This window comes from Magnolia sinica, chromosome 1 (genome assembly GCF_029962835.1).
Source record: "Magnolia sinica isolate HGM2019 chromosome 1, MsV1, whole genome shotgun sequence".
NCBI classification, from domain to species: Eukaryota; Viridiplantae; Streptophyta; class Magnoliopsida; order Magnoliales; family Magnoliaceae; genus Magnolia; species Magnolia sinica.
The window spans coordinates 61,632,654-61,654,248 of record NC_080573.1 but is presented as its reverse complement, the minus strand read 5'-3'; the positions used below and the strand labels follow the sequence as shown (position 1 = coordinate 61,654,248).

General features: G+C 37.2%; 1 protein-coding gene and 1 long non-coding RNA gene across 2 annotated transcripts; both read left to right on the top strand.

Annotated features, from left to right (window-relative positions):
* Positions 1-6,325: 6,325 nt before the first annotated feature.
* LOC131245832 (uncharacterized) lies at positions 6,326-9,927 on the top strand. The gene is made up of 3 exons (XR_009171010.1): positions 6,326-6,489; positions 9,012-9,490; positions 9,567-9,927. It is a non-coding gene; the product is annotated as an uncharacterized LOC131245832 (long non-coding RNA).
* A 5,977-nt stretch (positions 9,928-15,904) lies between these two features.
* Positions 15,905-21,375, top strand: LOC131250686 (F-box/kelch-repeat protein At1g57790-like). The gene is made up of 2 exons (XM_058250971.1): positions 15,905-16,102; positions 20,179-21,375. Exon 2 carries the CDS (start codon positions 20,207-20,209, stop codon positions 21,263-21,265), a length of 1,059 nt encoding a protein of 352 aa, XP_058106954.1. The 5' UTR covers positions 15,905-16,102; positions 20,179-20,206; the 3' UTR covers positions 21,266-21,375.
* The last annotated feature ends 220 nt before the right edge of the window (positions 21,376-21,595 follow it).

The following is a 21,595-nucleotide window of genomic DNA, read 5'->3' as shown; positions in this document are numbered from 1 at the left end:
TATTCACTATCCACTCGGGTTGGTAGTGCGTAACTATTTGTTACGTGTACCTCCGCAATGGCCAGGATTTTGGTTGGGGCGCGCGACTAACCTGAGATCAGGAGTTTACCACATCGAGTCTGACTATCCAAATTATGTATGGGACTGGTTTGGATAGAAGTCCCTTGTGATGGACCGCATAGCCTGCGATACTACGTACTATCATCCCGACTTCACACTCCAGCATGGTCATTCCATTTGCACCGCATATTGTATTATATCCGCGACTGGCATTTTGGATTACTATGTTTCTGCATTTATATGGTCTAGGTACAGCTGACGCTATACGTGAACTCATCAGGAATTGTATATTACATTACATCATCGGCATCTGATATTTGGCTCTTTATGATTTCTCATTTGCATAGTTGATCTGTATTGTGTATTCTGATATTGATTGACTCATGGACTTGTTAGTATTTTCGCTTACTCTGATATCATATGATTCATGATCTTACCAGTATTTTCGATATTGTGTGATTATGGCATTGTATCGAATACTTGACACTTACCTTGTGCACACACTTACACCACCCTCTAAGCTTTCTATAAGCTTATACACAATAGATGCGTGCAGGTAATGTTAGGTTGCAGTAGCGTGAAGCTTGGAACATCTAGATGACTTCTGGAGGTTTGATTTTGACATATGTATTTCCCTTTCAGCATTATATTCAAATGTTTATATTAGTGGATATGTGAAGATGATGTTGTCCTTATGATTTGGGTAAACTTGTGGTTATGCTTGTTATGAAACAAATGTACATTAAAAATCCTTCTTGTAAGACCCCAGGATAGGAATCTGGCGTATGGATGTTGGAAGCCGAGAATGGGGTACTACAAAGGCTGTCGGCATCGGATTCGGCAATCGAGAATTTTGTGAGCTCGGTTTTCAAATTTGGGGGGTGACAATTACTGCATACCATCCCTACATTAATAAGAGTAGTTAATGAATGATTGTTGTACTGCTTTATCATTACTGCTTAATTAAATTGATAACATGTTAACCTTTGCCTTATAGTACCACTGAGTTGATCACTCACTCCCACTCTGGGATGGTGTTTTAAAACACCAACCAAACTCTGTTATAGATGTAGGTGATGAGGATGTATATGCAGCGGGGTTGGACTTCACAAATGAGGAGGAAGAGTTCTCCTATGTTCAGCTCTCTGGCAGGTCTATGTAGACCTCATGCTACTTCGATGGGATTTCAGGGATACATGGATTAGTCAGACACTTACATTTTGTCATTTTGTATATTTTGAGTTAAAACATGTATATATTCGGCCCGGTAATATACTCATACTCTGGAGGTTGTGAAATACGTACATATACCTTATATATCTATCTCAGTCTTCCGCTTGCTTAATTACATTAACTCTAGAGTATGATATACCGATTTAGTGTAATCCCTCTCATGTTTAATGCACTAATATAGACAACATTTAAACATCATTATCTATGTTGCATAAGTAATGCGTTGGATCTCGGGAGTTAAGCTTTGCTTGACCCTCGAAATCCGAGGCGTTATATTAATGAATTCGGTTATTTGTGATTATATAAGTCCTGTATGGGTGCTATGTTTGGATTTTTATTATAGTTGGAATATTTTTTATGTCAATGCATGGTTTACTCTAGCTTCGTTGCTGTTGACTCTGATTAGTGATAAGCGGTTCGAATTTATACTGAATTTTTGAGGTTAACACTCGGGTTTTTGGGAAACGGGTCATATACTTGGGTCCTGAAAACACGGGGCGTTACAACTCCCCAGCTGAGCCAACAACGTAGTTCAGCTAGACCTGTCCCATCTCACGTTTCTGGGACCGTCCCTTTGCTCACCTCGGACCTATGACACGAGTTAGATTGGAATAGGCACGGCAAAGACCCGGTTAAAGCTACTACCGAAAGCGGAGAACCATGGAAAGTCGAGCTAAAGAGTTTGCAAGACCAGATCAGCAACAAGCAACAGACATACCCAGCTAATGCAACAATGACTACAGTGGAAGAAACTAAGTCCCCATTCACTGCTGACATCTTCGGGCATGACTGCTGGACAAGTTTCGCTTACCTCGGATCACCCCCTTCTCGGGAAACACCGACCCATCAAAACACATGGAATCCTTCCGGATCTACATGGAACTCCATGATGCTTTGAATGCAGTCATGTGCCGAGATTTCTCCTTAACCTTGTCTGACGCTGCCTGGCTATGGTTTAAGAAACTGAAGCCGAAGTCCATCAGCTCATTCTCTCAGCTCAGCTAAGCCTTCGTCACGAATTTCATCGGAAGGAAAAAGAGGCTCAAAGCACTTGCCCATCTTCTACATGTGATTCAGAAAGATGGCGAACTTCTGAAAGAATACATCAAGTGCTTTAACCTATAAGCACTACAAGTTCGGAAGCATTCTGACGATGTCGCCCTAAATGCTATCATGAGCAGGCCCCATGGAAAACAAGTCATGGACTACACAAAAGAATGCAAGGTGGTCTTCCAGCAACTCAAGTAGTACCTAGGGTCACCGCTGTTGCTTTCCAAACTTGAATTAGGTGAATCTCTATTGCTATATTTGGCCGTCTCTAATGCTGCAATTAGCTCGGCCTTAATTAGAGAACATGAGGGAAAGCAGTTCCCAGTCTACTACATCAGCAAAGCTTTAGTCTCAGCAGAGACAATGTATCCTATCTTGCAGAAATTAGCTCTGACCTTATCAAGAGATTGGATGGCAAATAAACACTACATAAACATTAAAGGTGTTCACTAAGAAGCTTTTAATGGTAAGGAGTTCAATTACTATTGTTTTATATGATATGGACTAGATAATAATTAGATTTGCTTCATTTTTTTCTCTTAATGCCATAAAATGATATGTAAAAACATATGGACAATGCTGATATAGAATACATACACCATGGCGAGCCCCACGGAAAGGGCCGTACAAGTCTTAGGTGATTCAGGTGACTCACCGAATCCGCATCCCCTTGGTTAAGTTTGATTGATATTTGTAATCCAAGGTTCCTTGGGCACGTGAGAGAGATGCCAGTTAGTCTCACAGCGCACGAGAGATGAGTTGCCCCTTACCCCACTCCCAAACGGAAGCTACGCCGAATGAACACTCACGTCACAAAGCCAAAATTGCAAAATTACGACAGAAGTCCGTCAGAAAAATCGCTTGGTTTAACGATGGATTTAATCCGTCAATATGGAAAAAGTCTGTTGCTAATCCCATCTTTCTTGAAAATCCGTCGTCTAAACGTCGTCAAATTTTGCGACGGACCAAAATCTGTCGCTAAAATCAGTTTTACGACGTATTTACAACAGATTTTGGTCCGTTGTAAAAGGGCGACGGACTAAATCCGTCACAAATTTGAATTTTGCAACAGAATATTATAGGTTGCAAATTCCCGCCCAAAATAGCAATGCCCTACGTTTTTTAGTTGCTTTTGCGACAGATCATGGTCCGTCGTTAATGAACTTTTGCCTAAAACATTTATGTTTTTAAATTTTTTTAGAATATGGTAGAAAATTATGTTTTTTTTTTTTTCTTAATCTAAGAAATGTTTTTTAATACAAATTCAGTGGTTTAATTGTACATATTTGTATCTAATATTATATTTAATAATTGATTGAATACAAATATATATATATATATATATATATATATATATATATATATATATATATATATATATATATATATATATATATATATATGTTTTTATATCCATACTGTCCAACTATTTGGATGGGATGCACCATGATGTATTTTTATCCACGACATGAAAAGAAAAAAATTGAGCAGTTAAAAAAAAATAACAATGTTTGAGGAAAAAAAATGAGATTTTAAAAAAATAAAATTCATGATTTAATAAAAATCTATTTTGTGGGAAAGAAAAAAGAATACCGAATAAATTAGATAATTTTGAAAAAAAAAAGAATTTGATTTCAAGAAAAAAATAATAATATCCTGAAAAAGAAAATTAAAAAGATTTTTAAAAATGTGAAAATTTCGACGATGATAAAAAATGAAAATATTTTGCAAAAAGAAAATGAGAGTTTGTATTTTGAAAAATAAAATAAAATTGAGAAGTTTAAAAAAAGTTGACAAGTTCGGAAAAAAAATGCTTTTTAAAAAAAAAAATGGAGAAGTTAGAAAGAATTTAAAATTTTAAAATTAAACAATATTAAAGAATCGATACTTCAACAAAAAACAGACAATTTGAAATGAAAAATAAAGAAATTGAAAAAACTTGTGATTTTAAAAATTAAATGAAAATGTTAAAAATTTGAAATTAAAGGAAAAAGTTATTTATAAAAACATTGAGATTTTGATATATATATATATATATATATATATATATATATATATATATATATATATATATATATATATATATATATATATATATATATATATCATTTTTTAATAAAAATTTGAAAAGTTGAAAACAAAATGATGCTTTTGAAGAAAAAAAAAAATCAGCATTTTGGAATTTTTGAGGGAAAAAAAATTTAAAAGGTTAAGAAAATTACTGAGATTTTGAAAATAAAAATTCAGAATTTGTATTTTAATTTTTTTTGAAATATTTTATAATAAAAATGATTAGGGCGAGTAAATAGTCAATTTAAGCGTATTGATCCGTAAAATAGAGTGAATGGACCAAACATATAAAATGGGCCAAATATTCTTGTCAAAATTGTGACCCAACTTATTAACCTCGCGAGAACTTAAAAATTTATGTTAGTAAGTTTTGTAGGCCCTATCATGATGTGTGTCGAACATCAATACTGTGCATTTGATGTGTCCCCTTTAGGTTATGAGATATCTCAAAAATGATCCATATACGAAACTCAGGTGGGCCATACCATCTAAAACCATGTGAAGACATCCTAAAATTTATAAAAGCACTGGGTGAGGCCCACATGAGTCTTGGATGTGGCTGAAACTTGGTCTGACCCTTCATCCAAGTGGGACACACATAATGAGTGGGTTGGATATGTGAATCACATTTAGGCAAGCCCAATATATTATTATGAAAGGAAACCCCTCTCCACTAGTGTGATTGAACCTCTACTATTGAAAAATTCTTGGAGGCCATAGAAGTTTTGGATCAAGCTAATGTTTGTATTTTCTCTTCATTCATATCTTTTTGATATTATGAACAGGTTGGATGACAAATAAACATTACTGAGGGCCTAAGGAAGGTATCAACGGTGGAAATCATTATTCCATATTGTTTCGTGTGGCATAGTCCACTTGAGTTTTGCATTTACCAAAATTTTGGTATCAACCCACACCGTTCATCCATTTTTTGAGATCATTTTAGAGAATTATTCAAAAAATAAATCATATCCAAAGATTAAATGGACCGCACCATAAATAAGGGGGATAGATTGGCTACTTCCCCTTACACTAGCCAATGGCTAGTGGTTGGTGCTCTGTGGGCTCTACCATGATGTATGTGTTTAATCCATGCCGTCCATCTATTTTTAAAGATCATCTTACGGAATGAGACCAAAAATGAAGTATATCCCAATCTGAAATGGACCACATTGCAGGAAACAGTGTTGAATGAGAATTAACTATTAAAAACATTTCAGGGGCCATAAAAGTTTTGGATCGAGATGATTTTTGTGTTTCCCCTTCACCTAGGCCTGTATGACCTAATAAACAGATTGGATGTCAAATAAACAGTACAGTGGGCCTAAGGAGGATTTTAATGATGGATATCCAATCACTATTGTTTTCATGTGGTGTGGTCCACCTAAGATGTACATACCTCTCATTTTTGTAATAAATCCCTAAAATTATCTTTTAAAATGGATGAATGTAATGGATGAAATACATACATACTGGTGGGGCCCATTGATCACTGACCACCAGCCACCAGGCTTGGGGGGGGGGGAGTGGTGCCCACCATTAAAAACTTCTATTGGCCACAAAAGTTTTAGATCAAGCCGTTATTTGTGTTTTCCCTTATTTCATGTGTAATTTTTTTACTTTTGAATAGGTTGGATTTCAAATAAACATCACAATGGGCCCCAGGATAGTTTCAACGGTGGGAATCACTCTCCCAGCTGTTTTCTGTGGTGGGGTCCACTACAGATTTTTATCTACCTCATTCTTTGGCTCATGACTTAAAATGATATCTCAAAATGGATGGATGGTGTGGATATAAAAAATACATCATAGTGGGACCCACAGAACTTGGGTGACGTACTTAGGTATTAGGGCGTCCAGAGAGGGACACCCTAATTCTCTGTTTTTCTCTCCGCACCTCTCCCACCTCTCGCTCTCTCTCGCATGCTCTCTCTCTCTCTCTCTCTGTCTCTGATCTCTCCACCCATGCACGGCCTCTCCACCCTACCGAGCGTTGCCGAACGGCCTACCCACGCACGCCCTCTCCATCCTACCGCGCGTTGCCGATCGGTTGAAGGCTAGCATTCACGACCGTGAGTATCTCTCTCTCACTCTCTCAATCTCTCTCAATCTCAATACCGATTTAGGGATTTGGGGATTTAGTGATTTGGGGATTTAGCAATTTGTGGATTTTAGGGATTTGAAGGCTAGCATTCATGTCCGCTGCACTCGATCGGTACTCTCTCTCTCTCTCTCTCTCTCTCTCTCTCTCTCTCTCTCTCTCTCTCTCTCTCTCTACACCTCATTCCTTTCGTGCATCTCTCAAAATGCTAGCAATTTCAGTCGATTTCTCCAAATCTCCCAAAACCCTAGAGATTTTAGTTGATTTCTCTAAATCTTCTAAAACCTTATTCACATTCCAACTCTGCAGCTGCCTGAACCGAAGAGACTGGTCAGGTGGTTTTTTTCCATCTCGGATTTATTTGTTTACTTCACCGGATTTGGGATTTTACAAGCCACTTATTTCTTGCACAAAGCATGCTTGTATAGAATTTGAGCTATAAGCATGTCACATGTTTGACAAAATTCCTGAAACAAATGTGTGTAATTTTTATGTTTGTTTTTCTTAATGGTTTGGTAGGTCTTTTTTTTAATGGTTTTGTTTTCATGTTCTGTTTATCTGTACTTGTACAGTGCAAACATGCATCTCTTTTATTCTCCCATCACGCTGAAAACACTTCCCCCAGTGAGGAGAAACAATCAGGCCAGAAACTATAGGGGGCTAAGGCTCTTCAGGACCTGCTAGAGGCATGGAGCACATCGCTCTCCCTGCACCATGGACCGGAGCACGATTACACTAGTAGACCACAAACATAAAACTTTAGCTATGAAATCATGAGAATTTGTGTTTGGTATGTGATTGACAAAGCATGATCATACAACCAGCCCCAAAATGGTGGGATGAGGCTAGGATGATGATGATGGTGATGTAAATAAATAAAGAAAAAGAAATTCAAACAAAGATTAGTGACTGACCAAGGAGTAAAAACCCATCAAAAAAGCAGAGAGAAAAATTATGGTTGCTTCCAACTATAGAAGTCCTCTCAATTTGAGAAGATGTCACCCTTCACAAATTAAAGGGTAGATTTCGGGGGAAAAAAAACTAATAGGCTAATGGTCCAATCTTCCATGAAAGCCTGCTGCAAGAAATTAACAGTCCAATGGTCAAAGCTTTCATTGAAGACTTGCTGACATCAAGGGGTAGAAAGCACAACTTTCAAACTAAACAAGTTTTCAGATATTTGCACCATGCTTATCATTAAAAAAAATAAAATAGAATCAGTCCTAGTTCATTACATGATTTCCAGCACCTTTTGAAATGCCACATGCTTACCCAAATAATCATATGATATTAAGAAAAAGTAAACCCTCGAAAGAAAGATTACCTGTTATGTATTGTGATGGCCACTTTGCATCTTGTTATATAAGATGGACATTGAATAAACAATAGTTGTTAGCCAAAATCAGGCCATTGATTTCTCAATAACTGCTTCCATGTAATGTAATTGCATCCTTTGCATATATTGGATGTTTTGTTTCTTCATCCAGTGGCATTATGTGATCCAATGTAACACTATTCCAATGAAAAATAGTCGTTATTTTGTGCGCCTGAAGTATTATGTTTTCCCAATTTACCCACTTTTTGCTTTCGCATGGCCTTTTTTGTTATGCAACTGTAACACCAATCGGCTTTTCTGCAGTCACAATTCCATTTTCTAAATCTTGCTATGTTAATTTTTTTCCTGCAAATCAGTTAGTGATTTTTTCCATTTTTTTTTTTCTGTGCAAATCAGTAAATTTAAGGACTCTGATGAGTCATGACATGCTTTCAAGGATGCCAAGAAGTTTTTCTGGTCCACAACTAGCCAGAGAAAAGCTGTACTTTTGCTAGAATTACCAAGTGAATAAGAGAGAGCAACGAGTAGCTGTCCAATTTTTCAATCAACCTGCAAGGAAGACAAGGCGTCATATTGGTAAGGAATTCACCTGCTGTGGTTCTCTCTTAAAATTTACATGCTTCATTTGAAGCTTTATTATTAGTATTATTTTTTAATTTTTGGGTGATACAGTTCCTGGAGTCAATGGTCCAATTCCTTGTCAGAAAAGTCGTGTAAAATGGATTGATGTTGGAGTCAATGGTCCAATTTCAATGATACTAGAAATGAATGGGCCGTTTGAACCAAATATTATCCCACGGCACTTTTCTTCATGCAGGCAGTCTATTTTCGAAACATGGCATGTAATGGTGGCCTGTGGTCATTATGTCAGCATACGTTTTGTGGGCCTCACATTTTTCTCCTATTGGACCAAAAGACCTGAAGTCATTGTTTGGCTCAAGTTTTGTATTCATGCTGGCAAAACCCAAATGCAGAATATTCTTTTCATGATAGACTGGCAATCTTTCTTTTCTGGGTCTTTTAATGGGCTCAAAGGACCATGAGACGATCAATATCTTGATTTCTCTCTTTTGCAAAAGTACAATAAATTTTCCTTTTTTTTTTTTGGTTTCCCCCTCTTTTGAGATGGTTCTGATTGTTTATTCTTCATTTCCTTTCTAGGATGTTACCCTCCATGATTTGGATGCTGCAAATGCTCGCGCACAAGGAGGACAAGATATATTATCGCTCATGGGCCAAATGATGAAACCTAGGAAGACTGAAGTTACTGAAAAGCTATGACAAGAAACTAACAAGGTTTTTCTACTCGTTCTTTGATTGGAATATGGCCTTTAATGTAAATTCATTATTTTACGGTGCGTTGGTTGCACAAAATATCAAGAAATTTCATGATATTCTGCAACAAATTAGACTGATTAGGCATGGAATTTCATGATATTTGGTGCACTCAAATGCAGCCTTAAATATTTCGTTCATCCTATTTAGTCAATTAGTACTGAGTCTGGTGGAGATATATGTGTAGTGGGATGGTGGAAGTGTGTAAGCCTTGCTGAAAAAACCACATAGTTGACAGCTGTTAACAGATGATATATTGACAAGGGGTAGTGGAGCTTGTCCCTGGAGTCCTATTCATTGATGAGGTGCCTTTTCCTTTCAAGTCTCTTTCATTTTCTACATGGGTTGGTTTGTTCCTCTGGTTTGACATCCTATTTGCAGGTTCACACGTTCGATATGGAATGCTTTTCATACCTTAATCGTGCCCTTGAAAGCTCACTATTACCAATAGTAATTTTTGCTTCAAACAGAGGAATATGCAATGTTAGGTAATGAGAAATTCTAGGCTTACATGAAATGTGAAGGGTGTGAAAGGGCCTAAACTGGATTCCATGAATAGTCCTTTTTTTTCCATGCTTGGTTTGGCTGAATGGATGAGTAAGTTGTCAATCATATGAAAAGTGCCCAAGTCCATCAAGGGGGCCTATTTTGAATAATCAAGGGTTTGGAATAGGAACAAGGAGCTTGTTCAAACTTCAAACCAAGTCTGCGTTTTTGTTCTACCAGCTAGTTCATTCTCAAACATTGCTATCACATATATCAGCTGCATTGTTATGCTTCCAAGATACAAGTTTGAGAAATAAATACCAACTAGTCAAATTCCAGCTTGTTGAGATTTTTTTCTTTCATTAAACTGCTATTAGACATAATAGGTATTTTTCGTTGATGCAAAACTATAAATTTGGCTAAAATTTTGAAGTTAATTTATGCTAGGTAGTTCACAGCTTTTACTAAGTTGTTGTGAGTGGTCTGCTTAGTAGCATGCATGTGAGATGCTATTTTCTTGATGTTTTGTTTTCATGTGTAGATGAAGGAATGGGTATTGTATGTTGGAACAAAAGGTTGCTGGTATCAGGAATGGGTATTGTATAAGTTGGGGCAGAGTTACTGTTTCACGTGGTGGGTTGCATATCCAAGAGAATTACAGTTGCACACAAGAAAACTCGTGTGCTTTTTTTCCTTCATTCATTGGTACTTCTGTTTTGCCAACAGTCTTCATTGGAACTTGTGGCTTTCCATTTCTTCATCACCACCAGGTTTAGTTTAATCCACTGATGGATCTAAAACAGGTCATCATCATCATCATTAGGTTCAGCTTAATCTACTAGCAGTTTTTTTTTTTTTTTAAAAAGCTACCACCTTGGAAATTTTGGTCCATTTCATACTTGATTTATGAAAGCTACCCACTTCGTGAGAATAGTATGATTAGTTTTACTTAATTAGTTTCTTTTTATACTTGACTTATGTGTAGACCATGTACCTAGTTCTAATGGAGAAATCAGGTGCAAGGATGAGCTTTCATCAGACAATGTTCATGAGACATACATGAACTCAAATTAAAACCGGATTGAATTGTGTGACCCACTGTCTCGAAGTCATTGTCCTAAAATCAGATTGGTTGAGAAATCATGACCTTTGATTCGTACACATGTTTCTTGAAATAGGATTATTGGATTTTTTTATTTTTTATTTTTTCATTTGTAACTATCTGATACATGTCGACCAATCTGATACTAAGATAATCACATAAGTCTGTAATTTTTGGTTAACAAAACATCTAAATTAGGACCCATAATTTGGGAAGTTTAATTTCAATAATTTTATGCCCGGTATGCAATTTCTAATTTTCTAAGAGCCTGTATATCATCCATCATTCTCTGCTACTTTATTAAAATTTTTCCTCTCCCTTTTTAAAAAAGGTTATGATTTAATGAGGCACTCCTCATGTGAGAGTGTGAAAATTACCATTTGATCAACGATCAGACAACACATGTTTGAGATGTGGGCCATTTATCAGGTATAGTATTTTAACTTGCCATGGTTCAAAATTAAATGTTGGTCTACTGATCTGGCATGTCGAACTTGTATGAGAAAAATGGGTGGTTAGAAAAGAAGTCTCAAAATTGAATGTATATGTGGGACTCATTTGATGAGTGTACTACCCTGATTCTTGGCATATGGTATGTTCACAGTGTGACCAGGGAGTTGTCATGTTGGGCCTGTCATTCAATCAAACACACCCACACCCCCCTTTCTGTTCTTAGTTTCTATGGAAATGTGTTACTTCTATATGCTTCTATGCATGATTAGGTCGTGTTTGGATGTTCAACTGGCTTTGATTGAGGTAATTAAGTTGCGACAATTTGGAAATGAGTAATCGTGGAACTAGAAATGTTTAGTTCTCTTGTAGTTTCAACTTTCAAGTCTGCCTTGTAAAATGTTCCACTGTTGAAAAAACGATTCAACATCTAGCTAACGGCTGCTTCAAACTGGATCATTTTCCTAATTAAAATATTTACCAACCTGTGTATTAGGTTTAATGAATCTTATCACTACCCAACCAGATCAGATGGTGACAAGATTCACCCATATGCTAGATGGTGACAAGCTTCTTGAACCAATTCTCTGTTGACAATCATCAGTATGCTACTGAAGAAATATGAAGTTGCTCGATCTTCTTAAATTGGAGTTGTCATGTTGAAGATATTTGCAGGGATTATTTATATCTACTTGAAATATTTCCCCACTCTCCATTGTAGATTGCAAACGAGAACCATCATGAAACACCCTTTCATAACTAAATTTTTTTCTGCTTGTATCATTGAGTTCTGAATTTGTTTGAGACAATAGCAATAAATGCTACTTGTTCTCATCACTTGCATGTTGTGCTAAAGGTTGCATCTTTTTTTTGTAGTTTACAAGAAAGCTGAGGATATGAACTACCACTTGGTGTGCTTCCACGTTCTTGCAGATTCTATTAGGTCTTATATCTTCTTTGCGTTAGAAAAATAAAAGATAGCACCTTTTTTTCTTTAGATTCTATTTTATATTTCCTCTTTTTCTTCTGAAGTTTGTAGTTGAAAGATCCATTCTAAGTTGCATTTTGTCAATTGTTTTGCAGTGCAGGTTTGATGTTTGCACCATTCTTTCCCTTGGGTAACATCTCAATTTAAATTCCCTTTGCATTTAATTAGTGTTGAAAACCTTCTCCTTGAAGATTCCGTAAATGATATTTTACACTTTGATTTTAGGGTAAAGAATGCTGAGGTGTCATGCATGGGGCTTGTTTCAGTTGTGGTGTTCATGGTCGTCATGCCACTTTTTAGAGCATCTGGCAGCATCTTACTTCAGACTGCCTCCTAGCATACCACCCTCGGCTTTCAGTAAATGCTTGAAGCATGTTTATTTACTCCCCCTAAACTTCCAGTAATTATAGCATACCGCCCTTAGTTTTTTACATTTGATTTTCAATTTGCAATAAAAAAAAAAAAAAAGAAATAAAAATAAAAATCAATGGTTGATTTTGATTTATGCCTTTATGTTCCCAAAGCTTTCTGAATTTTATTCATGTTTTATTTTACTGATTTGCATGCAGAAAATTTCTAGGTTTTCCCACCCTTGAAGCGTGAGATAATGCTGAAATCTGCATATTTTGGAAGCCCATTTTGAACTGTGATACGTGTGCAGGTAGTGATGAAATTTGTCCATGACTGTTATATATTAGACATTTATTTATTTTTGTATATTTGCATGTCCTTACTCCATCACGATTTGATTTGTTTTTACAACTAATTGATGACATTACCTTCTCAATAAGGCATAGATCTATGTTTGTGTGTAGGTCAAGGGCATTGAGTACAAAGTATCTCTCTTCCAAACGAATCTTCTCAACCATTTGAGACCGTGATTGAGATGAATTTGTGTAAGCTATCACTCCTCTCTCGCTATGCAATTTATTTCCCAGGAAGGTGGGCTAGAAATAATGATGCTAGATTCATTGTGTATGAGAGTCATCCTTTAGCTCCATCAATTATCTTACAATACCAATTGCAGTACCATTCACCAATGCAATTTTTTGAATAGGATTCTTATTAAACAATCGTGTAAATTATTTTTTGAATGACCATCAGGTGTAAGATTCAAAATAAAATAAAATCTCGCGATATTTCTTTTTTATTCACAGATATTTTACCGACGGACCAAATCCGTCGCTAATTTCTTAATTGAATTCACCGATTTGAGGTTACTCATATTAGCGACGGACCTTATCCGTCGCTAATATTTTTAATGACGACAATTTTTGAATTTTAGCGATGTAATTTTTATTTTTTGTGACGGATCTTATCCGTCGCTACTATACGACGGACCTTATTCGTCGCAGATTAAACGACGGTTTTGTCCATTGGAAGGAAAAAAACGACCTACTAAACAGCGACGAACTAGGCGACCAACGAAATCTGTTGTTTATTTGGTTTTACGACGGATTTGGTCCATCGTAAATTCACAATTTTGGCACAGTGCGTGTTTTAGAAACCCATCTGTTTCACCAGCTCATGTCATTACATGATGTCAAAACTAACGAAAATTTAAAACTCAATTAGGCCACATTGTAGGAAACGGTAGATAGGGAGATGCTTACCATTGTTCTAAAATCCAACATGGTGTTTATGTGCAATCCCAAATGTTCGTAAGGTTATTTCAACTAGGATGAATTGAAAAGACGAAAAAAATTAAACTGATCGAAAACTTCTATCGGCCCACGTGTGTTTCAAGAATGAGCGATCAATCTACATCGTTTTCTATAGTGTGGCCCACTTGAGTTTTGGATCTTCCTTGGTTTTGGACTCAAGTCCTAGCATGAGCTAGACAGACGGATGTATAGGTTGGATGAATTACAAATATCACGATGGGCCCCACATAACTTCCACCCACATAGGAGGCATAGGCAACTCTTGCGTTCAGACACCCAGATGTGGATTTCCTACAAAATCCTTTCAAAGCCTTTCACAGTAAGTTATTTTACTGGCTAGGGGTGCACACAGTTCGGTTCGGTCTAGTCCAGTTCTGGGATGAAACCAGAATTAAACTGTTCGTAATGGTTCCAAGAAAATTGAAATCGGAACCTGACCGTTTGCACCCTAGAACCAAATCGGAACCTGAGCGTAAAAACCAGTTTGGTTCTACAGTTATGGGCTTTTTATAATCCAGCCCAATTACATTTTTTTTTCTTTTTTTTAATAATCTAGCCCATGTCCATTCGTGTTGTGATTTGTTTGATGAATGGTTTACATATTGTGTAAGGTGTGCAAAAAGAAATTTAAAGAAACAATCAAATGGTGCATTGTAAACCATAAATCATGAGTCAAATAAACAACTAAAATATATTGTAAACTCAGTAGTCTGTTTCAGGTTTGGTTTCGAGTTCGGTTTTACGATCCGATTCCAAGTTCGATTGTATAGGACCCCAAACCAAGACCTGAACCAAACTAATTAGTTCTTTGATTTTTGGAACCGAAACTTGTACCGGCGCACTTCAGAACCAGACCAAACTGCATTTGGTCGGTTCAGTGGTCGGTTCAGTCCGATTTACTGATTCTACGGGTTCCATGTGCACCCCTATTACTGGGATGCTAGTTGAGGCCTACCATGATGTTTGTGAGAAATCCATACCGTCCATCCGATTTGAGAGATCATTTTAGGCTATGTTAAAAAAAAAATGAGATGGATCCAAAACTCAAGTAGTCTGCACGAGAGGAAACAGTGAGGATTTAGCGACCACCGTTTGAAACATTTCGTATGACCACAAAGTTTCAAAACAGGCTGAGTTTTCGATGTTTTCATTTTATCCCAGTGGGAATGACCTTATAAACGGTTTGGATGGCATGTAAACATCAAGGTATATCCCAGGAGGATTTCAACAATCTTTCCCCGGTTTTCCCTTGGTTATGGCCGCCTCGAGCACTAGATCTACCTGATTTGTGATTCTATGAACTAAAATGATCTGGAAGAACGGATGGACAGTGTGGATTTCTCAAAAGATTCACGGTGGCCCCACCTAACATGCCGGCGCAGTAACATCATGCGAAATCCGCGTAACCTATCTCTCTCCCTCTCCCTGCTTCTCACAAAGAGTCCAACCCGGATGCGGATTCCCTGCGAAAGCCTTTAGCAGGATCTTTATGCAACGGTAAGTTAGGTGGGACCCACCGTAATGTTTACGGCAGATCCACCACGCCCATCAGTTTTTCAAGATCATTTTAAGTGATGGGACCAAAAATGATCTAAATCCAAAACTCAAGTGAGCGGTATATCAGGTAAATGTGTTTAGGTAAATTCCTATCGTTGAAACCTCCTGGGGTCCACAGTGTTTTTTATAAGCATTCATACCATTTATAAAGTAAATTCTAGTAGGATTAACTGAAAACATAAAAATTATCCTCATTCAAATCTTCTCTGGCCCACGTGTGTTTCAAGGGTGGGCATTCAATCCTTTGTTGTGTGGCCCATATGACATTTGGATTTCTGTCATTTCGGGGTCCGTATATTAACATAATATTGTAAAAATGATGGACGTTGTAGATTTCCAATAAACATCACTGTGCTATCCACCGAACTTCCCGTCGCAGGAAGTTTCTGCGAAAGCCTTGCGCAGGAAATCCGCATCCGTCCATCCCAAACCTCTCTCTCTCTCTCTCCGAAGAACCATATAAAGCCCAAAACCCCCTCTCCCCTCCCTCTCCCTCTCCGTTGATCCCGAGATCTCTCTCAGAAGAACCCATACCTAGCCCTTTCTCTCTTTTGCCTCACAAAGGTGCGGCCTTTGGGAAGAGGAAGAAGGCAACGGCCATCTCTCTCTCCCTCTGCCTCTCTCAGAAGAACCCATACTTAGCCGTTTCTTTTAGGGAACTAAATCTGAGGTAAGTCGCCATCTTTCGTTTTCTTCTTCTTCTCATCTCATGGGTAGCAAAATCGCATCTTTTTGGCAGGCACTTTCATATATTAACAAAAAAGATTGAATTTTTCTCCGATTTCTTTCCCTTGTAATACACAGGTTCTCTGATTGAACCATGGATTTGCACTCTATTATCTGGATCTGACTTTGTCTGTTTCACGGTCATATTAACAAAAGGATTGATTTTTTTTCTCTGATTCCTTTCACAGTAATACACAGAGGAACCATGGATTTGCACTCTATTCTCTGGATCTGACTCTCTCTGTTTCACGGTCATATTAACAAAAAGATTGATTTTTTCTCTGATTCCTTTCGCCAGTAATACACAGAGGAACCATGGATTTGCACTCCATGGTCTGGATCTGACTTTCTCTGTTTCGGTCTTGTTAACAAAAAGATTGATTTTTTCTCTGATTCCTTTCCCCAGTAATACACAGAGGAACCATGGATTTGCACTCTATTCTCTGGATCTGACTTCGTCTGATTCACCGTCCATGTCTGGGTGGTTCACACCGTTGATCTCTTAGATCCCAACTTGGATGGGGGATTCCTTAAAGATAAGTCATATTTGGACGGCCGTAGACGTCCGATTGCTTGCAACCTTTTGTAGACGTTGACTAATTTTCTTCTTAACCATCTTTTACTTCAAAGGGTTAGGATTATCCCACCAGGTTTTTTTAAAATCTTTTTTTATTTTATTTTATTTTATTTTATTTTTTATTTTTTGGTGAACGCCAGCATATCAGCGGTCTAGATCTCGCAATTGTGGGTCCTTCTTGTACAAACTCATGGCTCGATGGTAACTGCGTCCATATCCATGGCATGAGTATCATATAGTTCCCTGCCCAACGGCAGCAACAACAATGATTGCTCCGCTTGTACAAACTAGTGCCAATGTGGGCTTTTGATTATTTGGTGGGTCAGTGCCAGTGTGGGTTGCTTCTTCTTCTGTTGAAATGTTGGAAATCTAAACCAATAAGCATGAACACGCATCTACCATAGCTTCTCTGAAATCAACATTGTCCTAAAGGCCATTACTGTTGAATTGGTGTGGTCATCCTCATAGCTAGCAAAACAACATACGGCAAAGGAAAACAAATTATGCAAGATGTTTGTGTTAATTTGGTATTGATGATAAAAAAAAATATGGTCAGAAAAAGAGAAAATGCCAAAAAATTCGGTGAATGAGAAATTCGGGTCTAATAAGGCTTGAATTCACAAAACAGATTGAAGAAAGCAACTATACATACCTTTTTTTAAAGGTATATATATGTATATAAATAAGGTTAAAGTAGAATAGTTTAGTTAAGATAATTAGAATTTCTACAAGCATGAACAATAATGTATATGGAAAGTAGAATGGTGTTCTTTGCCTCTCTAAGATCCTTTCTTTTCAAGTAATCCTTAGATAAATCAATCCATCTCCATTATAGCAGAAACTTGGGATACTATTTTCCTCAGGAGGTTTTATGTTAGTAACACGATTGATTCTTAGAAAATACATTATATTGCAGTCATTGATAATATCTAAAAACCTCGGCCACATGTTATGATTTCAATTCCCCGCGTGGTATGAGGATTTGAAGGAATTTCTACAAGCACGAACAATAATGTAGAAAGTAGAATGGTGTTCTTTGCCTCTCTAAAATCCTTTCTTTTCAAGTAATCCTTAGATAAATAAATCCATCTCCTATAAAAACTTTCACCTTCTATTCACTTTCATTGATTTGTGGAGACCACCAATATCTAATTTTTAAATTGCCGCCAAAAGGTTTTTATTATTTATTTATTTATTTTGTCTTAGTCTTTCGAAATGTATGGAGTTTTAAATGATTGATTAATTGTACGAGTATTTAAAAAAATACAGAGTTTAAAATGGAGTTTTGCTAACTATGAGCAGCCATGATTTTTGCACACTCATTTCACATGATTTAGTAGAGGTAGAATCATTGGAATATGACTTTCAGCTCATCGAACACAATCAACAAAAACTGAGTCAAGTCTATAATCCAAATAGCATGATTTGAGGAAAGATCATAAGATATGCAGCTCGAAATTAAGTGCTATGAGTAAATGATTCAAGATCAATTGCCATTTTAAATGAAGACCAATGAGTAAAATGATTGAAATTCACTTACAATTTGGAAAAGAACAACAAATAAAATGATTGTAACTTTGATGCTAAATCAAAGAGTACAACCCAAAAGCATCTCATACCCATTTTTATTTTTATTTTTCCCAAAAAAAAGAAGAAGCTCCAAAGCCACAAATATAAATCCCCGATGTATGACCTATCTTTTTTATATTATTTTTGAAAGGTAACAAAAATTTATTAAGGAACTTGCAAAAGCGAGGAAAGAATGCTAAACCTATCTTTGAAGAGAAGGCTGTTAACAACCCTAAAATTAATGCTAAACCTCAAACACTATCTAGACCATCCATCCCATCTTGATGCAATCTAGGGGGCCCATGTCAAAGCATTATTGGGAGAGAATTAGTGGTGCCTCTCATTTAGTGTTGCCATTTCTCATGGAAGTTGACATATGAATGATAGTGTCCCTTACCCATGACAAACTAGAATTAGTGGTGCCTCTCATTTATGATCTGATCAAATGTTCCTTTTGTTTTTATTTGAATTTTGGTTATTTGTTTATGAATTATTAAGAGAACATGCATAGACAAGCCCATACCCACATGCCTGCACGCGCGCGCGCGCACACACACACACACACATGTTCACACATACATGCCTTCATGTGCGTGCACGCACATGGTGGGCTCAACAGTGGTACTGGTACCACCATATGTAATGGCAGTGCCAGGCTGTTGTGGGCCATATATGTTCTGTTATGATATACAACCTGTCGAAGTGGTGAGCCCCGCTATAATTGTCAAGTGTGCAAATAACAAGGCTAATCCACTCATCAGGCGTGCAATTCCATAGAAAACAGCCTAAAAAATCATTACTCTTACACATGTGCGACTTCTAGCACACGTGAAAGCATGATCAATTTTGTCACTTTTAAGCTCATACAAGGGCATTTTTTCATTTCAAGAGAACTGGACAGTTGTAAGGGTTTCTCGACAGAAGTTGTTCCCTCAAAAGCACAGTTAAAGTGTGGGTTGTAACATTGATCATCATCATCTGCATCATCTAAGCCTTATCCCAAGTAACTGGGGTTTGCTACATGAATCCTATTCCACCATTTCACTCTTTCAAAGGCCTTCAGTTAGACCATAGATCATCAAGTTTTTCCTCCCTTGCCCTTTTAGAGCCTTCAACTTGTACCAACTCACTCCTAACCAGCACAGTTCTTAGTTTCCATTGCACATGATCTAATCATCCAAGTGTACTTCCCTCGTCTTAACCGGTGCAGTTCTATCCTTGTCTTGCCACTTATCCATATCAATATCCTCATTTCAGCTACACTCATCCTATGAATGTAGCTATCCTATAACATTTCCCTTTCATCGAGCAGCACACAACGATCACATAAGAGGGTTCTTATATCGGTACCAAAAATAAAGTGCAATAATATGGGTTGTTTTATCCATGGAGCACTTTCCTTTGGGGAAGTCAGCATTTAAGTGTTGGAGCAATTCTATTGGTTTCTTATTCCAGTTGCGCCTGGGGCAGGGATTGTTTTCTTTCTTTCTTTCTTTCTTTCTTCTTTATATATATATATATATATATATATATATAGCTGATTTTTCCCTTTGTGTGAGTGATGAGAGGGCAACTTTTCTCTGTGTACCTTTCTTTTTTCTTTACTTTAGTAAAACTGTCACTGATGAAAAAGAAAAGGTGGTAAAGTTGTATCATGGTCTGCCATCCAAAGAATGCGTACAAGTAAAATGTAGGAATTGTGGTGATTCTATTTAACTATATATAAGTCTCCAATATTTCATACTTTTAAGAGTTTGTACTTTTGTCTTTGCTGGATTTATCTCTACTTTGCTTTCACCCCCCACCCCCTCTTATATTCATTGTATTACAAAACACCAACTTGTAAATTGAAACCTTTATTTCTGAATGTGCAGCTTATTTTCTAGTTTGGCCAAATAATTTATGAAGGACAAGATGGATGCAGAAGAGAAACATTGGTCGGACATTCCAGAAGAGGTTTTACAATTGATCATACCACACATATCTGCAGTGGACCATGCACATTTATTCGCTGTCTGCAAGGGATGGTTATCAATGACTCCTGCAATTTGGTCCCCTTCGACACCGTGGCTCATATTCAATCATAACTTAGAGGGTGTGTGCAAGTTCTTTGACCCCTTGAACAGGAAAAATTATGTTTCTGAAATCCCAGGCTTGTCTGGTACAGTATTCCATCATTCGAAGGGTGGTTGGTTGCTAGTGTCTCGAAATGATGACTCTGTGTTCTTCTTTAATCCTTTTACGCAAGAGCAAATCGACCTTCCGAATTCAATTGGTGTCTTTTGGGGGATATCCTTCTCATCGCCTCCAACTTCTCCAGACTGTGTTGTTTTTGCTGTTCATAATATAAATCCATACCATATTTCAATCAAGACATGTTGTCCTGGGGATATCTCTTGGAAAAATTATTCTGACTATGAAACTACAGTGCCTTTTGTCGTTGTTCACAATAATCCTGTTTTCTATAAAGGCCTTTTCCATTGTTTGGGCCAAGGTGGAAGGTTAGGGGTTTTTAATCACAGGGAAAATACTTGGAATGTTCTTGATAAGCCAGAAGCTGTCCAAAATGAGACATGCGATTGTTTCTTGACAGAGTCAGGTGGAGAGTTGGTAATGGTTTCTGTAGATCATCTCGGAGATCCAATTAACGCTTTCCTATTAGACCAGTCTAAGATGGTCTGGGTAGAAGTGAAAAGCTTAGGAGAGCAAATGCTTTTCGTCGGTCATGAGACATCTCTTTCAATGAAAGCCATAAGAGGAATGGAAAACAAAATCTACTTCTCAAGAATTCGTGGAAGCTGCAGCAATGAGCCTGTATTCTACTCTATGGAGACGAAGACCGGAAGAGTGGAATTTTGGAAGTCCAAAGTATATAGCAATTGCACTTGGATTGAACCCAATGGTTACGTATTTGAATCCAACCAAAATAATAATGAATTGAGGTTGATAGGCTCAAGGTAGTTTTTTGTTTTTTGAAAGGCAACACTACTAGGGATTGAATCCTGGATCACTCACATATTACAGTCTCCACCAGCTCATCTAACAACCAGGGAGATAATCATTTGACGATATAGGAAATGGACATGGGTTGTTATAAATAGTCATTCAATTTTCTTATGTTGATCGTTTTTTTTTTTTTTGTAGGGGGGGGGGGGGGGGAGGGGGGTCCAGTGGGATTTCGGACACTGTACATTTTGAAAGATGCATTGGTCAATTCCATTTTCTGCATACTCAACAGATGATGCTTTTCATTAACGTTGCCAAGATGGCAACATCAAGTTGGACATCAGG